We start from the raw sequence: 16,382 nt of genomic DNA, 5'->3' as shown, positions 1-16,382 counted from the left end.
CTATATTAACAAACAATATACATTTATTTTCAAAGACTGTTGATATAGGTACAAAAATGATTTTTTTAATGATATTACAGTTTTAAAATTTTTAAAATAAGTACTGCTGTTACCTACCACTGTTTTATTATTTCAAGTCAGGATATAATTTTAAATTGGCAAATCATATGCATTCCAGTGCTCTGCTCTGGCCTCACTGACTTAAACATCCGTGAATAGCACAATCATTCTAATTCACAGTTTAACAGGAAGAGTTCTACCCAGATTCATGATGTCATATGGGTTCACTGTACATGGTGCCAAAACTCCAATTGTCCACTGAAGTGTAGTGGAACGGATTACACGTTGAAGGGAGGTGTTCAATGCGGCATGGCATGCTGAACAATAAGCGCAATACGTTCATGATGCGAGTCTTAAAAAAGGGTCATCATGTACCTTAACATAAGGTACAATGGCATTGTCTGTATGACAGGCTGCAGTATAACTGGGTGAAGGAAATTTTATGTTATGTGAGTGGAGGATACCTTTTACTGTCACAAGCGGCAAGCATCTTATGGATTGTAGGTATAGCCATTCCTAACCTCCAGGTTGAGGAAAGAGTCGCTATCATGCCACTGGGATGTAGTTGCAGTATCTAGTCATTAAAATGCCACATATGTGTGAAACCCAATCACCCTGAACACTGGACAGCCTGACTTGAAAGATATCAAGTGCTGCTACAGTGACTGCAAAGGTGCTATGAAGAAATGAACTCTGACAGGCTGGATGAGAGGAATAGTGGTTGTTCAACTAGCTGATAGTACTGGGGGAAGACAAAGATGGTGAATCACTAGTAAAAACAAAAGGGATTGGAGAGATAAAGGGAGAAAGAAAGGATACTCAGAATATCACAGGATTGCAAAAGCATTGGGGGGTATTTTGTCTGCCTAGCTAGTTAGAATGCAAAGAAACAAGTCTGCCACCAAAGCTGATGTAGGTTAAAATGAAACAAAACTTTATTAAAATAACTAAAACTCTGGCTTGAAATGAACCTGGATAAGCACTTTCGGTATAAACCTTTTTTCAAATCATTTTTGAAAAAAGGTTTATACCAAAAGCGCTTATCCAGGTTCATTTCAAGCCATAGTTTTAGTTATTTTAATAACATTTTGTTTCATTTTGTTTCATTTTAACCTACATCAGCTTTGGTGGCAGACTTGTTTCTTTGCCTGCTTTTTACCCTGACTGGTCTGCCTTTGGTGGTGCGACTTTCTTGTTTTTTCATTTTACTTAGCTAGGAAGTATGCACCAACTGGCATTATGTTTGCTCAGGGAGTGAGGGCAAGAGTTTCCTCTAGTGTGTCTGGGAAAACATTGTTCTAAGCATGACTGGGACAGGAATGTGATTTGGGGTAAGTGCCAAATGCTTCACCAGTATCTGGGGAGTGTTACGTGATGACTGTTGTTGGTGGAGGGCCTAAATGACAGGATTTCAGGCATAATCCATCAGGTTATCAGCTAGCAGCAGTCACGTCTTTGAATCTCAAGCCCTCACCTCTTGCAAGTACTGAAAGGTAGTAGTAGTTACAAACCCTCAGTGCAGGACATGCAGTGGGTCTCTCTGAACTGATATTCACCATCAAATCCCATATGATTTACACAAGTATGAAGGAAGGGTCTTGCATCTGTTTTGTCTAGTATTTATCTATATGCTGATCTGTTAAAGAACTTGTACACTTAAGAGGAATTAATTACTTGGAATTTAATCAGACATTAATTTCAAAAAACTTAATACAGCACAAATTACAGATGTGTAAGTAAACTTACCATAACAGTAGATGCTTGAATGATCACTGCTTCAGTAGCCTTAGTTATATGGTTATATCCTGCCAGGATATAACAGATGGCCAGCTTCAGGTCAACATCCAGCCACCCAATCTGTCAGGTAGCTCAAGCTGAGCTGACTAAAAGACAAGTTTGGGTGACAAGCCCTTCAAAGCTTTCTTGCAGCACAGAGAGGGATGCTGAACCCTGAAAGGACAATGCTAGGAAGCAAAAAAAAAAAAAAAAAAAAACAACCACACCGTGGCATAAACAACACCCCAAGAAATAAACAGGATGGAGGGAGACAGTGACAACTGCAACACAGATCGTTCGAATGTCTACTGTTATTGTAAATTTACTTACACAACTGTACTATGCTCATCATATTGATCTCTGCTGCAGTAGCCTTAGTTGCATGGTAGATTACCCTAGCTTACTACATTTGGGAGGTTCAAGGAGAAGAATCCAGGAGCCCCTGGAGAATGGTCCTTGCAAGGCCTGATCTAGACTATCAGGCCTAATGAAAGAATCAATCTTATAGTGCTTTGTAAAAGTATGTACTGAGGGCCAAGTTGCAGCTTCTAGAATACTTCTGGTTTTGCCAGTGATTCAATATCTCTGTCTTCCCCAATACTGTCTGTCAGCTAGTTGATCAACCATCATTCCTCTCATCCAGCCTATCAGAGATCATTTCTCCATAGTACCCTTGCAGTCACTGTAGCCATAAATGAAGCCAAGGCCCTGGCAGTGTGGATCTTGACCATGACAGGAAAACTGTGTTATGGTGAGTATAAAAATGGTAATAGCCTTAGACAACCATTTGGAAATAGTCTGTGTCTACTGATACAGGTTACCCCTTCTTCTTACCTTCACAATAAAAGAACAACAAATCTGAAGATAAAATTAGTTTTGTCAAGAAAGTTCCTAAGTTGTCAATGGACATCCAAGGTATGAAGTATCCTTTCTTCCTCATTTTTAAGATCATTAAAGAAAATTGGGGAATGGGTACTTTGGTTTAAAATAAACTTGGATAGCACTTTAAGCATGAAAGATAGATTACTTCTCAAAGAAACCCCATCTCTGTGGAGAATGATATAGGATTGACTCACCTTAAGAGATTACAAATTGACACTCTTCTTGCAGAGGTCAGAGCAACCAGTAAAACTGTTTTCCTTGTTAAGAACCTCATATCAGCCAAACTAGCTGATTAAAATGGACCGAGTGTTAGCTTCCCTATCACAAAAGTAAGATACCAAGAAGGGGCCACTGATATTCTTAAGATGCCTCTTAAGAAAACCTCCTTTCAAAAACATTTTGAGATGAAAAAGCCCTGAAAGAGGAGGATCCATGGGCAGACATGCTGAAATGGCTAATAACTGAACCTTGAAGGAGAAGCAAGAAAGGCCATAGGAAAGTAACTCAAAATATTTCAAACCAGAAAAAAACTAGCCTTGAATGGAATAAGAACCCCATTTTTAAACATCCTATAGATGGGAGATTGTTTAGTTTTAAAGCTAGGGCAACTTGCAGGACATCGCATGTGGTATATATAGCAGAATGCCAACAATGTACATGTTACTATGTGGGTATGACAAATAATATGTTGAAGGTCAGAATATTGCAGCATCTTACATGCATTAGGAACAGAGTAGAACAAAATGCTCTGTTTAAACATGTGGATAAGAATCCATCTCACGTTTTTATGTTTAAAGCTATTGTAAATGCTAAATTAGGTGTTAGGGGTGGTGATATAAAACAACTCACAGAAACTCTGGAGTCTAAGTGGATTATTACACTTGGTTCACATAGATATCCAGGGTTAAATGACAGGATACCTTTAAAACCTGCACTACAAAATAGGCGGGTAAAATACTAATCACTGATTGGTTAACACATCTTTTTTAAATGAGAAATTGTGTTTGTTTCATTGTCTGATGAAGGGTTGGTGAACCCGAAAGCGCTTACAACTGTGTTGGTACTGTATCGTTTCTGTATCGTATTTGCTGTTTTTATAAATATATTTTTCCACCTAAGCTGTGTCAAGCCAGTTTATTCTTTGTTTTTGGATACTATTTGTGGACTGGCTGACTTTGGCTGAAGCACTGAGCATTGGTTGACTTTTACATTTTTGTGTGTGCTCTATAGTGCTAAGCAGGCTATGGAGGTGGTACAACAAGGAGGAAATGCTCAAGAAGAAGTTTTTCTAGAACAGTTTCAATTAAATATGAAAAATCCACTTTTGGACTTGGGCTTCAAGAGCAACAGGAGTGGACAAGGTTCTATACAGACTCCAGTGACAACTGACATGAGGTTTGAAGATATGATACGAGATCTACAGTATAAAGCTGGTAGGTTACAGAGACTAAGATGGCAAAGCTTTCATTTTGAGGCTTGCCAACAATATGGCATAGTGCCTCGCGGCATGCGTATTTTATGCATGCCGACACAGGGAGATAAATATCCTGAACTGTTGGCACAGTGGCAGTCCTTGAATATAGAGACCAGCTTTAAGTATATGGACTTGTTAAGCAATTTTTTTGCTCCGGAGGTACAGAAGCTGCAGAAAGAAGTGGATACCCTATATTTAAAACTAAAAGGAGATTTTAGAACAATGGCTCACAACAATCGACTGACCAATTTACAAAAAGATATATCTCTAAATAATGAGAAACTGAAAGCTCAAAAGATTAATAAACTCAAACGCGACCATCAGGATTTTCAAACAGGCAATATTTTTGTCTGGCCGAGGCACAATGGGTCCTTACCATCTGCTTCCACCAACAAGGAACGTGTCACGTCACTACGTAGGCGTACAGAGCCACAGCGAGATGAGGGCAACAGATTTGAACTAGATCGGCCATCAGCAGCGCGTGGAGATTTGCCGAAGAATACCAACATCGGATCTGCCTCTCCTGAGAAGTCGAACATGGACAATTCCTCACACAGTGTGGCTGGAGAATCCCATAGCAAGAGCGATAATCATGTGGGCGTAGTACAGAATTATTTAGGAGAAGACAAACTTACTTTCCCCACCACTATTGAACGCTCCTTTGAGCGTTCAACTGAACAACCGTTACTTGAAGGTGAAGGTTCTTCGCACAGCACCAGTGTATCATCTTTTTCAGATTCGGGAGCAAGGCCGAAAACCATGAGAGGGCGACAATGTTTTTTGGAACAATTCCCGGTACCAGTGAGGAAACGAGGTCCGTGGAAGCGGTCAGTGAGCGAGGGGCGAGACCCCAACAAGAAAAGAAGGACTCACGAATGACTGTTAATATTACTGATGGTATGGTGTTTAATTTATCATCTTATAGGTTAAATGATGAAGAGATCAGCGTTTTAAACAAAGGTTTAACCTATGTCCCTGCTAAGAAAAGTGTTTTTAATGAAGTAGTAACTGATATAGCACTGTTTTGCAGAAATTTAGCTTTAAAAACTATTTACAATAATGTTTCAGACAGAGACTTAGGAAATCAAGTTAATGTTTTAAGACAACCTAGTACGTATACACCACCTTTCTCACCAGCGTTGAACATGTTTTTAAAAAGTTGTGAGAGGGATTTAATACAGTATTTTGGAAGCAAAGAACAAAATAAATATTATAATCTTACTAATCAACAACAAGCTGCATTGAGGGGGCTGTGTAAAAATAATAATATAGTGATTAAAACAGCTGATAAAGGAGGGGCAGTGGTTGTCCTCGACACAGCATTTTATAGTAATAAGATTAAGCAACTTTTATCTGACAACATGACTTATATACCTATTAACCCCATAGCAGTATACAGGGTAATAGAAGGTGTACATTCAGTTTTAAAAAAACTACATTTTGACATGTTAATAGATGATGATTTATTAAGTTTTCTACTAATTGCTAAACCAAGGACACCAGAATTCAAAGCTCTACCGAAGATCCATAAATCTTTGGAGGACCCACCCTTAAGACCCATAGTTTCGGGCAGGGGGTGGGTCACTGAAAATATATCTATTTGGTTGGAGCACACTTTAAGACCTTATGTAGATAAAATAGATAATATTCTGAAAGATACCAAACAATTTCTGGAGATGGTTAAGGATTTTCAACTGGAAACCTTAGAAGAGAATATTATCATGGTCACCATGGATGTGCAAAGCCTATTTACAGTTATAGGTAATGGCTATGGTTTAAGAGCCATTAGACATGTGCTAAGTAAAATGGGAGAAGCTGAACACAAAATTTCCTTGGTATGTACATTACTATCCCTAGTCCTTGAGAACAATGTTTTTGTAGGAGAACAGCAGATATATAGACAGGCACAGGGGGTTGCTATGGGCACCCCTTGTGCCAATACATATGCTAACCTTGTCCTACATTATTGGGAGGCTGATACTATTATTAATAATGACCATTGGAAAGATTTTGTGGGAGCCTATGCTAGATTTGTGGATGATGTCTTTTTCTTTTGGAGAGGGGATGAAAGTGAGCTAGCAGAATTTGTAGACTATCTACATACAACAACAACATTTCTTAAATTTACTGTAGCACATTCCAGAAATAGCATAGATTTCCTAGATACTAGGATCACCCAGGGTCCGAATGGTTATTCATCTTCTCTTTACAGGAAAGCATGCTGGACTAATCATTTACTACCTTTTGACAGCATGCATCCCCGGCATGTCTTTCCTAACATTGTACAGGGCCAGCTATGTAGAGCCTCCAGATTATGCTTGGAAGAAGAAGGATATGTGGCAGAAGTGGAGCAACTAAAGACATGCTTTAGGAATAGGGGGTATGATCACAATTTGGTACAGAAAAAAGTAGAGCAGAATGCACGATTGAGAACCAGAGAATACAAACCCTGGCTATCCAACAATTCATATACAAGGAATTTCAGTCCCAGATCAAATGACTATGATGGTCTTAGGATGTATTTTACATATAGTAGCAATATCAATGATATTCAATCTATAGTACGAAGGAACTGGAATATACTTAGTACAGATGACAAGCTTAATGAGATAGTAGGATACACTCCGAGGTTTGGTTATAGACGAAACACCAACTTGAAAGATTTATTATGTAAAGAAAAGAGCCTTCTTGGGAATGGTGTTGGGCTAAGCAAGATAGGTACATTACCTTGTGGTAACTGTAAAGCCTGTACAAACATCAATAAGAACCCCATTTTTAAACATCCTATAGATGGGAGATTGTTTAGTTTTAAAGCTAGGGCAACTTGCAGGACATCGCATGTGGTATATATAGCAGAATGCCAACAATGTACATGTTACTATGTGGGTATGACAAATAATATGTTGAAGGTCAGAATATTGCAGCATCTTACATGCATTAGGAACAGAGTAGAACAAAATGCTCTGTTTAAACATGTGGATAAGAATCCATCTCACGTTTTTATGTTTAAAGCTATTGTAAATGCTAAATTAGGTGTTAGGGGTGGTGATATAAAACAACTCACAGAAACTCTGGAGTCTAAGTGGATTATTACACTTGGTTCACATAGATATCCAGGGTTAAATGACAGGATACCTTTAAAACCTGCACTACAAAATAGGCGGGTAAAATACTAATCACTGATTGGTTAACACATCTTTTTTAAATGAGAAATTGTGTTTGTTTCATTGTCTGATGAAGGGTTGGTGAACCCGAAAGCGCTTACAACTGTGTTGGTACTGTATCGTTTCTGTATCGTATTTGCTGTTTTTATAAATATATTTTTCCACCTAAGCTGTGTCAAGCCAGTTTATTCTTTGTTTTTGGATACTATTTGTGGACTGGCTGACTTTGGCTGAAGCACTGAGCATTGGTTGACTTTTACATTTTAAACCAATACTTAGAGAAGGAACAATAGTTGTTAAAACTAAAGAGAATGGCAATGGAAATTCCATTGGAAACATCTCGTTTTTGTTTACTTTCAGTATTGATTGGAAGGCCATCAAAAACATTCTCAACAAAAATTGGAAAGTTTTGATGGAAGATCAAGAGCTCATTAAATGCTTAGGTGAAAGGCCCAGATTTACTTATAGAAAAGGGCAAAATCTAAAAAACCTGTTAGAGAGAGCTAATCATAAGTCCAACAAATTAGTTAAAGGAATGAACAAATGCGGTTGCTGCCCTTATTGTAAATTTATTTCAGTTGGTCCAAGGGTAAGCTTGGCAGGGACAGAATATAAAATTAATGGCAGATTTAATTGTAACTCAAAGGGAGTGGTCTATGTGGCAACATGCAGGCACTGTCCTGCTTTTTATATCGGCAAGACCGATAGGCCTTTTAAGAAAAGAATTTATGAACATGTTCATGCCATTAGCATCAAGGATATGAATAATGCACTGGCTAAACATGTTAGTTCACATTCTGACCACTCGTTTTTATTTACAGTTATACAACAAATACAGCCATCCTTTAGAGGAGGTCCTTGGCAATTACAACTAGAGGAGCAAGAGGTATTTTGGCAAATCTGGACTTCATCATACACTTTTCCGGGACTCAACGAGGTAGTCTCCATAAAATGCATATTGAAATTAAAGGCCCTTAAGAGATAGGATAGGGTCAGGTTGAATGATTTTTAGAGTTGATGGCAAAGGTTTAGTGTGGCGTTGTGTCGCATGAGCCTTTGTAAATTTGGCCATCTTATGGTCATGTGACTTTTTAGTCCTTATAAACAATCATTTTATAGGTTTGAGTTTATAAGATCTATAGGAGGGGTAACCCCTTCTTTTGGTTTATTTGCGAATTATTTGCGAATAGTTTTTATTTGATTTTTAGCAATATTACATTATATTACATTAAATTAATCTGGTTATTGTGGTTAAATTAGTTCCAACAGGGGTTACATTAATCTTTAAAAGATTAAAATATTAAAAGATTAAAAGATCTTTAAAAGATCAAATGTTTCCCCTGCATCCCCCTATAAGAGCTTCTTGGAAGGCTTTCTAAAAAAGCCTTTTCTAAAAAAGCCTTTTCAAAAAAGCTTTTGATCAGGCTTATTAGGTTTATAGAATGGCAGGGAGTTTTTCCAATTTTTTTAATAGAGAATAAAGTAAGATGATATAAACACAAATATAAATTTAAAAACTTATGGGCTCTTGGTTGACAGTGTACTTGCCCTCCTTGGTTTTGAAGCTGGTGACAACACTTGTTAGTTACGGAAATAACTTCAAACTGTCAAAAGACGTTTAAATCTTATCATTTTTATCATTGTTTTTGTGTGCTGCTTTTATATGCTTTTATGTGTTTTTACGTGTGGTCACATGAAGGCACGAGGTTTTATATACAAAAAGATTACAACAAGAGACAATGATTTTAAAACTGTTCATTGCATAGGAATGTTTTTAAACAATATAGTGAATTATTATGTAACTCATTATTTCATTAACAACCATGCTAATTGATGCATTAACTGGATGGCACGGATATAAAAGAACCCGTTTTTTTAAATAAAATTGTGATCTGATGAAGGTGGGGAGATTGCTCTCTACCGAAAGCGCTTATCTTCAATAAAAATCATTATTTTATTGGTGGTGCAGACATTGTGTTCCAGGATTCCAGTTTTAGTTTACTCGCTTTTGCCACTTCAAACGTGTTTTACTAGTTTGGTTATTGTTTTTGTTTCTGGCTGTTTTTGTTGAGTGATGTGATTGTGAAAGTGGGTACTTAAGTGATGAGATTAGTTGGTGGAAATATGATAAGATTGGTTTTATTAGGGTTTAGTATTAGTTGAGAGTTGGTAAGCCATGTTCTACAGAGAGGAAGGATGCCTGTGTTTTTAGTTGAAGTTCTTAGAAAGAAGGACAGGAACAGATTAGTGTTGAGTCATCAGCATACTGAATGAATGAAGCATGTACAGGAGAGGAGTGGAGGTTGTACATAAAGATGGAAAAGAGTAGTGGACCAAGGATGGAACTTTGGGGAATGCCAAGTGTAACAGGTAGTAATGGAGAGAGTTCATGTTTCCACTGCACTGCTTGCTGCCTGTTGGTTAAATAGCTTTGAAAGCCATCACAGATACCTTTGTGAAGTGCTGTAAGTATACATGCACATGTACTTAACACTATATTGTACGTGTGCAGCCCTACAAGAATCACTCATTTCACATATATCCACTCATCCCCAATGGGGGCTACTAAAGGTACAAGAAAGTAATAGACTGTCCTACACATGACTTACTGGATACATGTCACAGTAGCCAACACTTCCACGCATACAGAGCATTTTCAGTGCTGAATGCCATGGAATAGTCATGTGTTTAAGAGACAGCTGCGGCAACCTTCCACTAGCTGGCTGAAACCACCATTGTCATCAGTCTCCTGTACTCTAGACATTCAGTTCCACTGTATACATTTGGAACTAAATTAACATAGCCAAACATACCACATCTGGTACAGTTTGTGCAAAGCCAGTGATTTTTCCCTATCCATACGGGGCAAGTGGGCAAATATTTAATGTGCTTATATATATATATGTGTGTGTGTGTGTGTGTGTGTGTGTGTGTGTGTGTGTATATATATATATATATATATATATATATATATATATATAGGTTTACTATCATATTTCTGAAACACATTCTGTTGAATTATCACTTCCATGAAAAATAACATTGAAAATAAAAACATTGTTCATGCAAATGAAGGAAACCGGTAATGTTGACACATCATCATTCAATGAACTCAACATTACACAGCGTACTCTGCCTGCCAGCCATTCCAACTAATGTATTGCAGGGGGCAAGCCCCCCTGCACCCCCCCCACACCCCCTGCTAATTATATATACAAACACTGAGATTGCACTACAGTGAGGAAATGGGAACATTTCCTGAGCCCCACTGTACTGTGATCTCCAAACAGAACATCAGCCTCACAATGGTGAATGACCATTTTCGGTTCGGCCTTCCGTGAACTGGAAAAATAACCTTTTGACAATCCCAGTTCGAATGAATGCTGTCCAAAATTTTGATAGTAAACTATATATACTATATATATATATATATATATATATATATATATATATATATATATATATTATGGTATGCACGCTTATATGTGTAGTACCCCTTCTCTGATATACAGGACAAATCAGCACACACAGCACCTTGTTCTCTTTTTACTTCTGTTTCTTTCTCATTCTCTCTTTTTTGCCCACAGCAAGAACTGTTTCAATGCATATTATGTACAAATACAATTTCTGCATAACCTACATAAAGAGGCTGTTACATACTGCTCTAAAACCTCACTGAAAGCTGAGACCCTCCCATGAATTATACCGTAACTTCTACAGTTCTGCTAGGTCCGGTGAGCTGTAGGCGATGGCGAACCTTTGACACACATGTCAAAGGTGACACACCACGACATTTGGGTGATGCACCAGCATTCACCAATACCCGAGTTACCAAAGAAACTGAATGAACAAAAATGCAAGAAATATGTGACCCTGCACTTATCTATTAAAACTCAGCAACAAAAAAGTCATTAATTGGTGTTAAATCAAATGCAATGTGTTCCATATTTTTTCAGTTCAGTTCAAAATTACTATTAAAAGTAGGGTAATTTTTTGATGCACTATTTTAAGCCCAATTATCAGTGTGCATATCGTTTTCCCTATTGTAAGTCACTGATTTTTCTTTAATTTTATAATATACAGCTGCACACATGACTGAACTGTATTTTTTTTAAATCAGTGAATATGTAAAGTATTGTTTCTCTTTTGTTCGGGGGGGATGGTGAAACACCAGCAGAGTCACGATAGGCGTTTTCCAAATTTTTGACACACCGAGCCCAAAAGGTTCGCCATCACTGAGCTAGGAGCTTGTCTATTTAGAATACAAACATATACTCACTGTACAACATTTTGAATCACACTTTTGAACTAAGAATTAACTGAATGTTTATTAATAGAGGAGCACTTAGTTATTAGTAAGTGTTGAATGACTTTTTCTAAATTTTTTTTGCTGTTTACAGGAACTTCAAATGAGGCACCGCACACCCATCACCCTCTGCATCCTCACTTGGTACAAGAACATCTTGGAACAAATGTAATTGTGGCCAATACAATTCCTGCACAGATGCACAATGGACAAATGTGTATGTATCACTGCATTTAAAAAAAGAGCTTATTTAAAAAAAACATTGCTTTTACTTTTAATCTGCTCTTCATTTATGGACTGCGTTATAATCCTTGAAATTATATTTATAAATTCTATTTGTTGAACTATAATTAAAAGACTTATCTCTTTATCTGCCTAACTACTACTCTTTTGTAGTCAGTCATAGATGTTTATATACCATATTGCATGGCTCAGTTTGTTTAATTTATTGACCACAGACATTTTCTTTACCATTAGACATCGATATATTTTAACGGAAAGTTTCTGAAATGTAAACACTTCAAAATGCAATTGTGCTACTGTGTTTTACTTAGCTGTTGCACCTTAAAGGGGGTTATAGCAGTAGATACAGTTTTATCTATTAAATTGTCATGGTTATGCCATGTCAGTAAGCCATATGGTATGAAAATACAGATTAAGAACCAGTGCAGAATGGCATAACCCTTCTTAAGGTCACATAAAATGTAGGATGTTGCTGACAATTGTAAGATCTTCAGTTTGTGTTAACTTTAAAGTAATTTTGCCATGTTTGGTAATCTAACCTAAGTTCACTGACAATTAATGTGTGAGTTAACACCACTGGTCATTCATTTGCTCCTTTAGCGCAGCGATTTTGTTGCTTTAAAGCAAGAGACAAACACAACCAGTCTGTGGGCTGTTTGACTTTTTTAATAAAGTCTTTATTCCTTCTCCAACTGTGCTGGTCTGGTGGTTTGAGTTTACAAACACAATTTAACCACATCCTGGGGCGTTAACTTCCTGAATGAAAGCTTCATCCCAACACAATAGACAGTTCTCCTCTTTAATGACTAAATTAAAAACGTAAAAGAGTACATATAAATATAAATCACTTTTCATTTGAAATGCACATATCCACAAATTCTTCATGTGTACAACACAGATGCATAGTTATGGAGAGTACATAACTTTTAAGTTTAATGTTTCCGTTTTCATTCATTCCTCAATGAATGGGACAAAGTCCCCAGCTGTGATAACCTTGGGTGGCTCTCATGTAAAGATATTCCAGAGTACCGCAGAACCAAAGTATGAACAGTGGACCAAGTGGCTGGAGTGCAGATGTCATCAGTAGAAGTTCTGCCCCAGAAAGCAGATGAAGTAGCCATGGATCTAGTGGAATGAGCTTTTGGAGGTCTCAGCAAAGGCAAATATCTTTAAGAATAAACATATGAAATGCAATCTGTTAACCATTTGGCTAAAGTAACCTTAGAGACTGTTTTTTCCAATCTACTGGGGGAAAGGACATGAATAGTCGTTCAGTTTTTCTTAAACACTTTGTCCTATGAAGATAAAAATGAAGCTGTCTTTGCACATCTAAAAGGTGAAGCATGTATTCCCTTTTATTGGAAAAATTTAGAATGAACACTGGTAAGTTGATCACTTGGTTGATGTTCGCCTCAGAGGCTGTTTTGGGCTGACTTAGTATGTAAAGTGACTCTATCCTTGCGGAAGATCAAGTAAGGTGACTTTCCAGACATTGCTTGAAGTTCTGAAACTCACCTAACTGATGTGATGGCCACTAGAAAGTTTGTGTTCCAAGACAAAAACTTGAAATTAAACATGGCTGAAGGCACAAACGGAGGCTGAGTGAAACTTTGCAATGAAAGTGTAGGGTTCCACAGTGGAGCAGGCTCTTTAATCAGAGGTTAAAGCAAAAAAGTTCCTTTAAGGAAGGCTTTGCATAACTTGAAAGAGGCTAGAGGAAAAGCATAATCTCCAATGTGATAATTGGAAATATCTGCTAGTTGAACTTTTATGGTAGAAGAACTAACTCCTTGAAAAACTGAAGCAAGAAAATCTAAAACAGCATGGATAGGTGCAGTAAAAGGATCCAATTTTTCTCTGATAAGCCCAATAAGAAAATTTTACAAGTTTTTCTATTGGAGGCTTTTTGAAATGATAACAGAACATGGCAAAATGGGGAAGAAATCCTGGGCTGTCTAGCCATCACTGGAATTGGAGAAACTATGCGGTCAGTTTGAGTCCTTCGAGGACCAGGTGAGCCATCTCTGTGGGGTGGGTGATCAGATGTGGAGAGGGATCCAGTGTCCAAGGAGGACATAGCAGATGAGAGCAAAGGAAGGGGAACCACAACTGATGAGGCCAGAAGGGGGCAATGAGGATAACCTTGCTGTTCATTCAGAATGCTTTCTGAAGAAATTTGGGGATCAGGGGCAAGGGGGTATAAGCGTAAATGAGACCGGGGGGGCAAATGTGGATTACAGCATCTCTCAGTGACTCACACTAAGGAGGGATAAGGACACAGAACATGCTGCACTTTGTTTAAGGGAGAGGCAAAGAGATTGCAGCAAGGTTGACCCCATCAATGGAAGATTCTCTCCACCACAGCTTGACTGAAAGACCACTCATGAGGCCTCAGAATTGTTCTTCTGAGTTTGTCAGCTAGCACATTGGATTTCCCTGATGTGTGCATTGCTTGAAGAAAGCAGTTAGAGGAGACACTCTCATTGCTTCTCAACAGAGGGGGTAGGACCAGGCTCCCCCCTGCTTGTTGATGTACCAAACCAAGGACATGTTCTCCTTTTGAATAACAATTGTCCCAGGACACACAGAGTTCTGAAACGTCCCCAACTCTAGGTCAGCTGCTCTCATTTCTAGGATGTTGATATGCAAATTGGTCTCTTTTGGGAACCACGTGCCTTGGACATTCTGTCCCAAGAAACCCCCCACCCCACCCCAACTGGGAAGAATCCATGGTCACCATGGCTACTGGGAGCGGGAATACAAAGGGACCACCCTGACAAACTTCTTTGGACTTGATCCACCAAAATAGGGAGTCCTTGCAAACCCGAGAAAGTTTTATAGGATGGGACAGAGGCTGTTGAAGAACTGACCATTGAACTGCTAGAGTCAATGAAGAATTCATATGTGGAAGTCAGCAGTTGGTAGTAAGGTAACAGCTGCAGCCATTGATCCTAAGGCCTGAAGAACCAGTTTTGCTGGGGGATGAACGGTGTGAAAATATCTCTCTGACATGTAGTGTTAAGGACTGTACTCTATTTTGTGGAAGAAAGGCCAACAGACTGGTGGTATCCAGGGGAGCTCCTATAATCTCCAAGACTTGAACTAGCTGTAGATGAGACTTAGCATAACTGACTGTGATCTCTAGACATTGACAAAATTGGAGTAAGTAGTTCTGGCCTTTTGTGGGAGATGTTTGTTTGGGGTGGTGAGGAGCCAATTGTCTAAATAGGGAAGCACTCAGAATCTGAACAGTCTGACATGAGCTGCTACCACTGCCATGGATTTGGTGAACACTTGGGGACTGTGGTGAGACCAAAGGGCAGGGCTCTGAATTGGTAATGACTGGCCCCCAACTGAAAGCGCAGATATCTCCTTGACTGTCTGTTCATTTTGATATGATAGTATTCATCCTGGAGATCTACAGAGCACATCTAGTCATCCTTCTGTAGAAGAGGTAGAATGGGCTGAACTGTGACCATCTGGAACTTGGACTTCTTTACAAACTGATTTAGACTGCCGAGATCCAGAATGGGCTTCAGGTCTCCTATTTTCTCTGGCACTAAAAAGAACCTTGAGTAAATTCTGAATCCTCTCTTGTCTGGTGGAACCTCCTGTATGACTCTTTCATCATCCAACATTTAAACTACTAGGACTGCTAACTCCTACTAATTGGGTGCAACAGTAAGGAGATTTTTCCATTTGGATGGAGGGAGTTGCAGAAGGGGAATGAAATATTCTCTGGATATAATCTTTTGCACCCAAGTGTCTTTTGTGATAGATACCCTGGCTTCCAAGTGCACAAACAAGCACCCCCACAACTGCCTCCAGAGAAGAGCAGTCAGGCAACCTATCAGGAGCACTGAATGGGTCTTTCACAAAAAGAATTTCTAAACCCTTGGTTTTGCAGGCCTCCACTACCATGAGGGTGGTGTCTTCCACTGGAACCCCCCCCCCCTGCTTCTGGGAGAAGTTTCCCCTCATGAGTCCTGAAAAGATCCTTGTGATTTTTCAGAACCAAATCTTTTTGCCTCCATGCTGATTCCCACAGAAGGAGGTCTGTGAGGTAGAAAAATGTATTCTCATGAGAGACAATGTCTTTCTATCTTGCTCAGTATGGTAGAGTGTTTCTTTTACAAACAGAGAAGATCCTTCAAGGGGAACATTGATGAAAGAAGACTTAAAATGCACCACAAAGTCAAACAAATGCATCCAGGTACATCTCCTGATGGCTAAGCCTGAACCTGCCGCCCATAAAGAACCTTCTGCTTATGAGAAATTAACTTCATGGACACAATGGAAACAGATTGAAGGGTGGCCAGCAGTGAAGAAAAACGTTTAAGTTCCTCCACCAACAATGGACCCTCGAATAGACTGAAAGAGTTCCTTAATCAGGTCTCTCTGCAATCCGGTAAAATGTACCAGGTAGATGAGTGACCATAAAGCAAAGGTCTCTGAGGTGTAAATGCACTTTCCAAAC

At 38.7% G+C, this 16,382-nt stretch overlaps 1 protein-coding gene across 2 annotated transcripts in view; it reads left to right on the top strand.

Annotated features, from left to right (window-relative positions):
- The window catches only part of HNF4A (hepatocyte nuclear factor 4 alpha), a 217,765-nt gene that overhangs the window by 186,268 nt on the left and 15,115 nt on the right, over positions 1–16,382 (top strand). For both annotated transcript variants that reach the window (XM_044090021.1, XM_044090020.1), the window contains exon 9: positions 11,757–11,879. In XM_044090021.1, coding sequence (XP_043945956.1) covers positions 11,757–11,879 — 123 coding nt within the window. The remainder of the gene's footprint in view (positions 1–11,756; positions 11,880–16,382) is intronic.

Source organism: Protopterus annectens, chromosome 12.part0, assembly GCF_019279795.1.
Source record: "Protopterus annectens isolate FY-2018-M chromosome 12.part0, PAN1.0, whole genome shotgun sequence".
NCBI classification, from domain to species: Eukaryota; Metazoa; Chordata; order Ceratodontiformes; family Protopteridae; genus Protopterus; species Protopterus annectens.
This window is presented reverse-complemented; position numbering and strand designations above follow the sequence as displayed.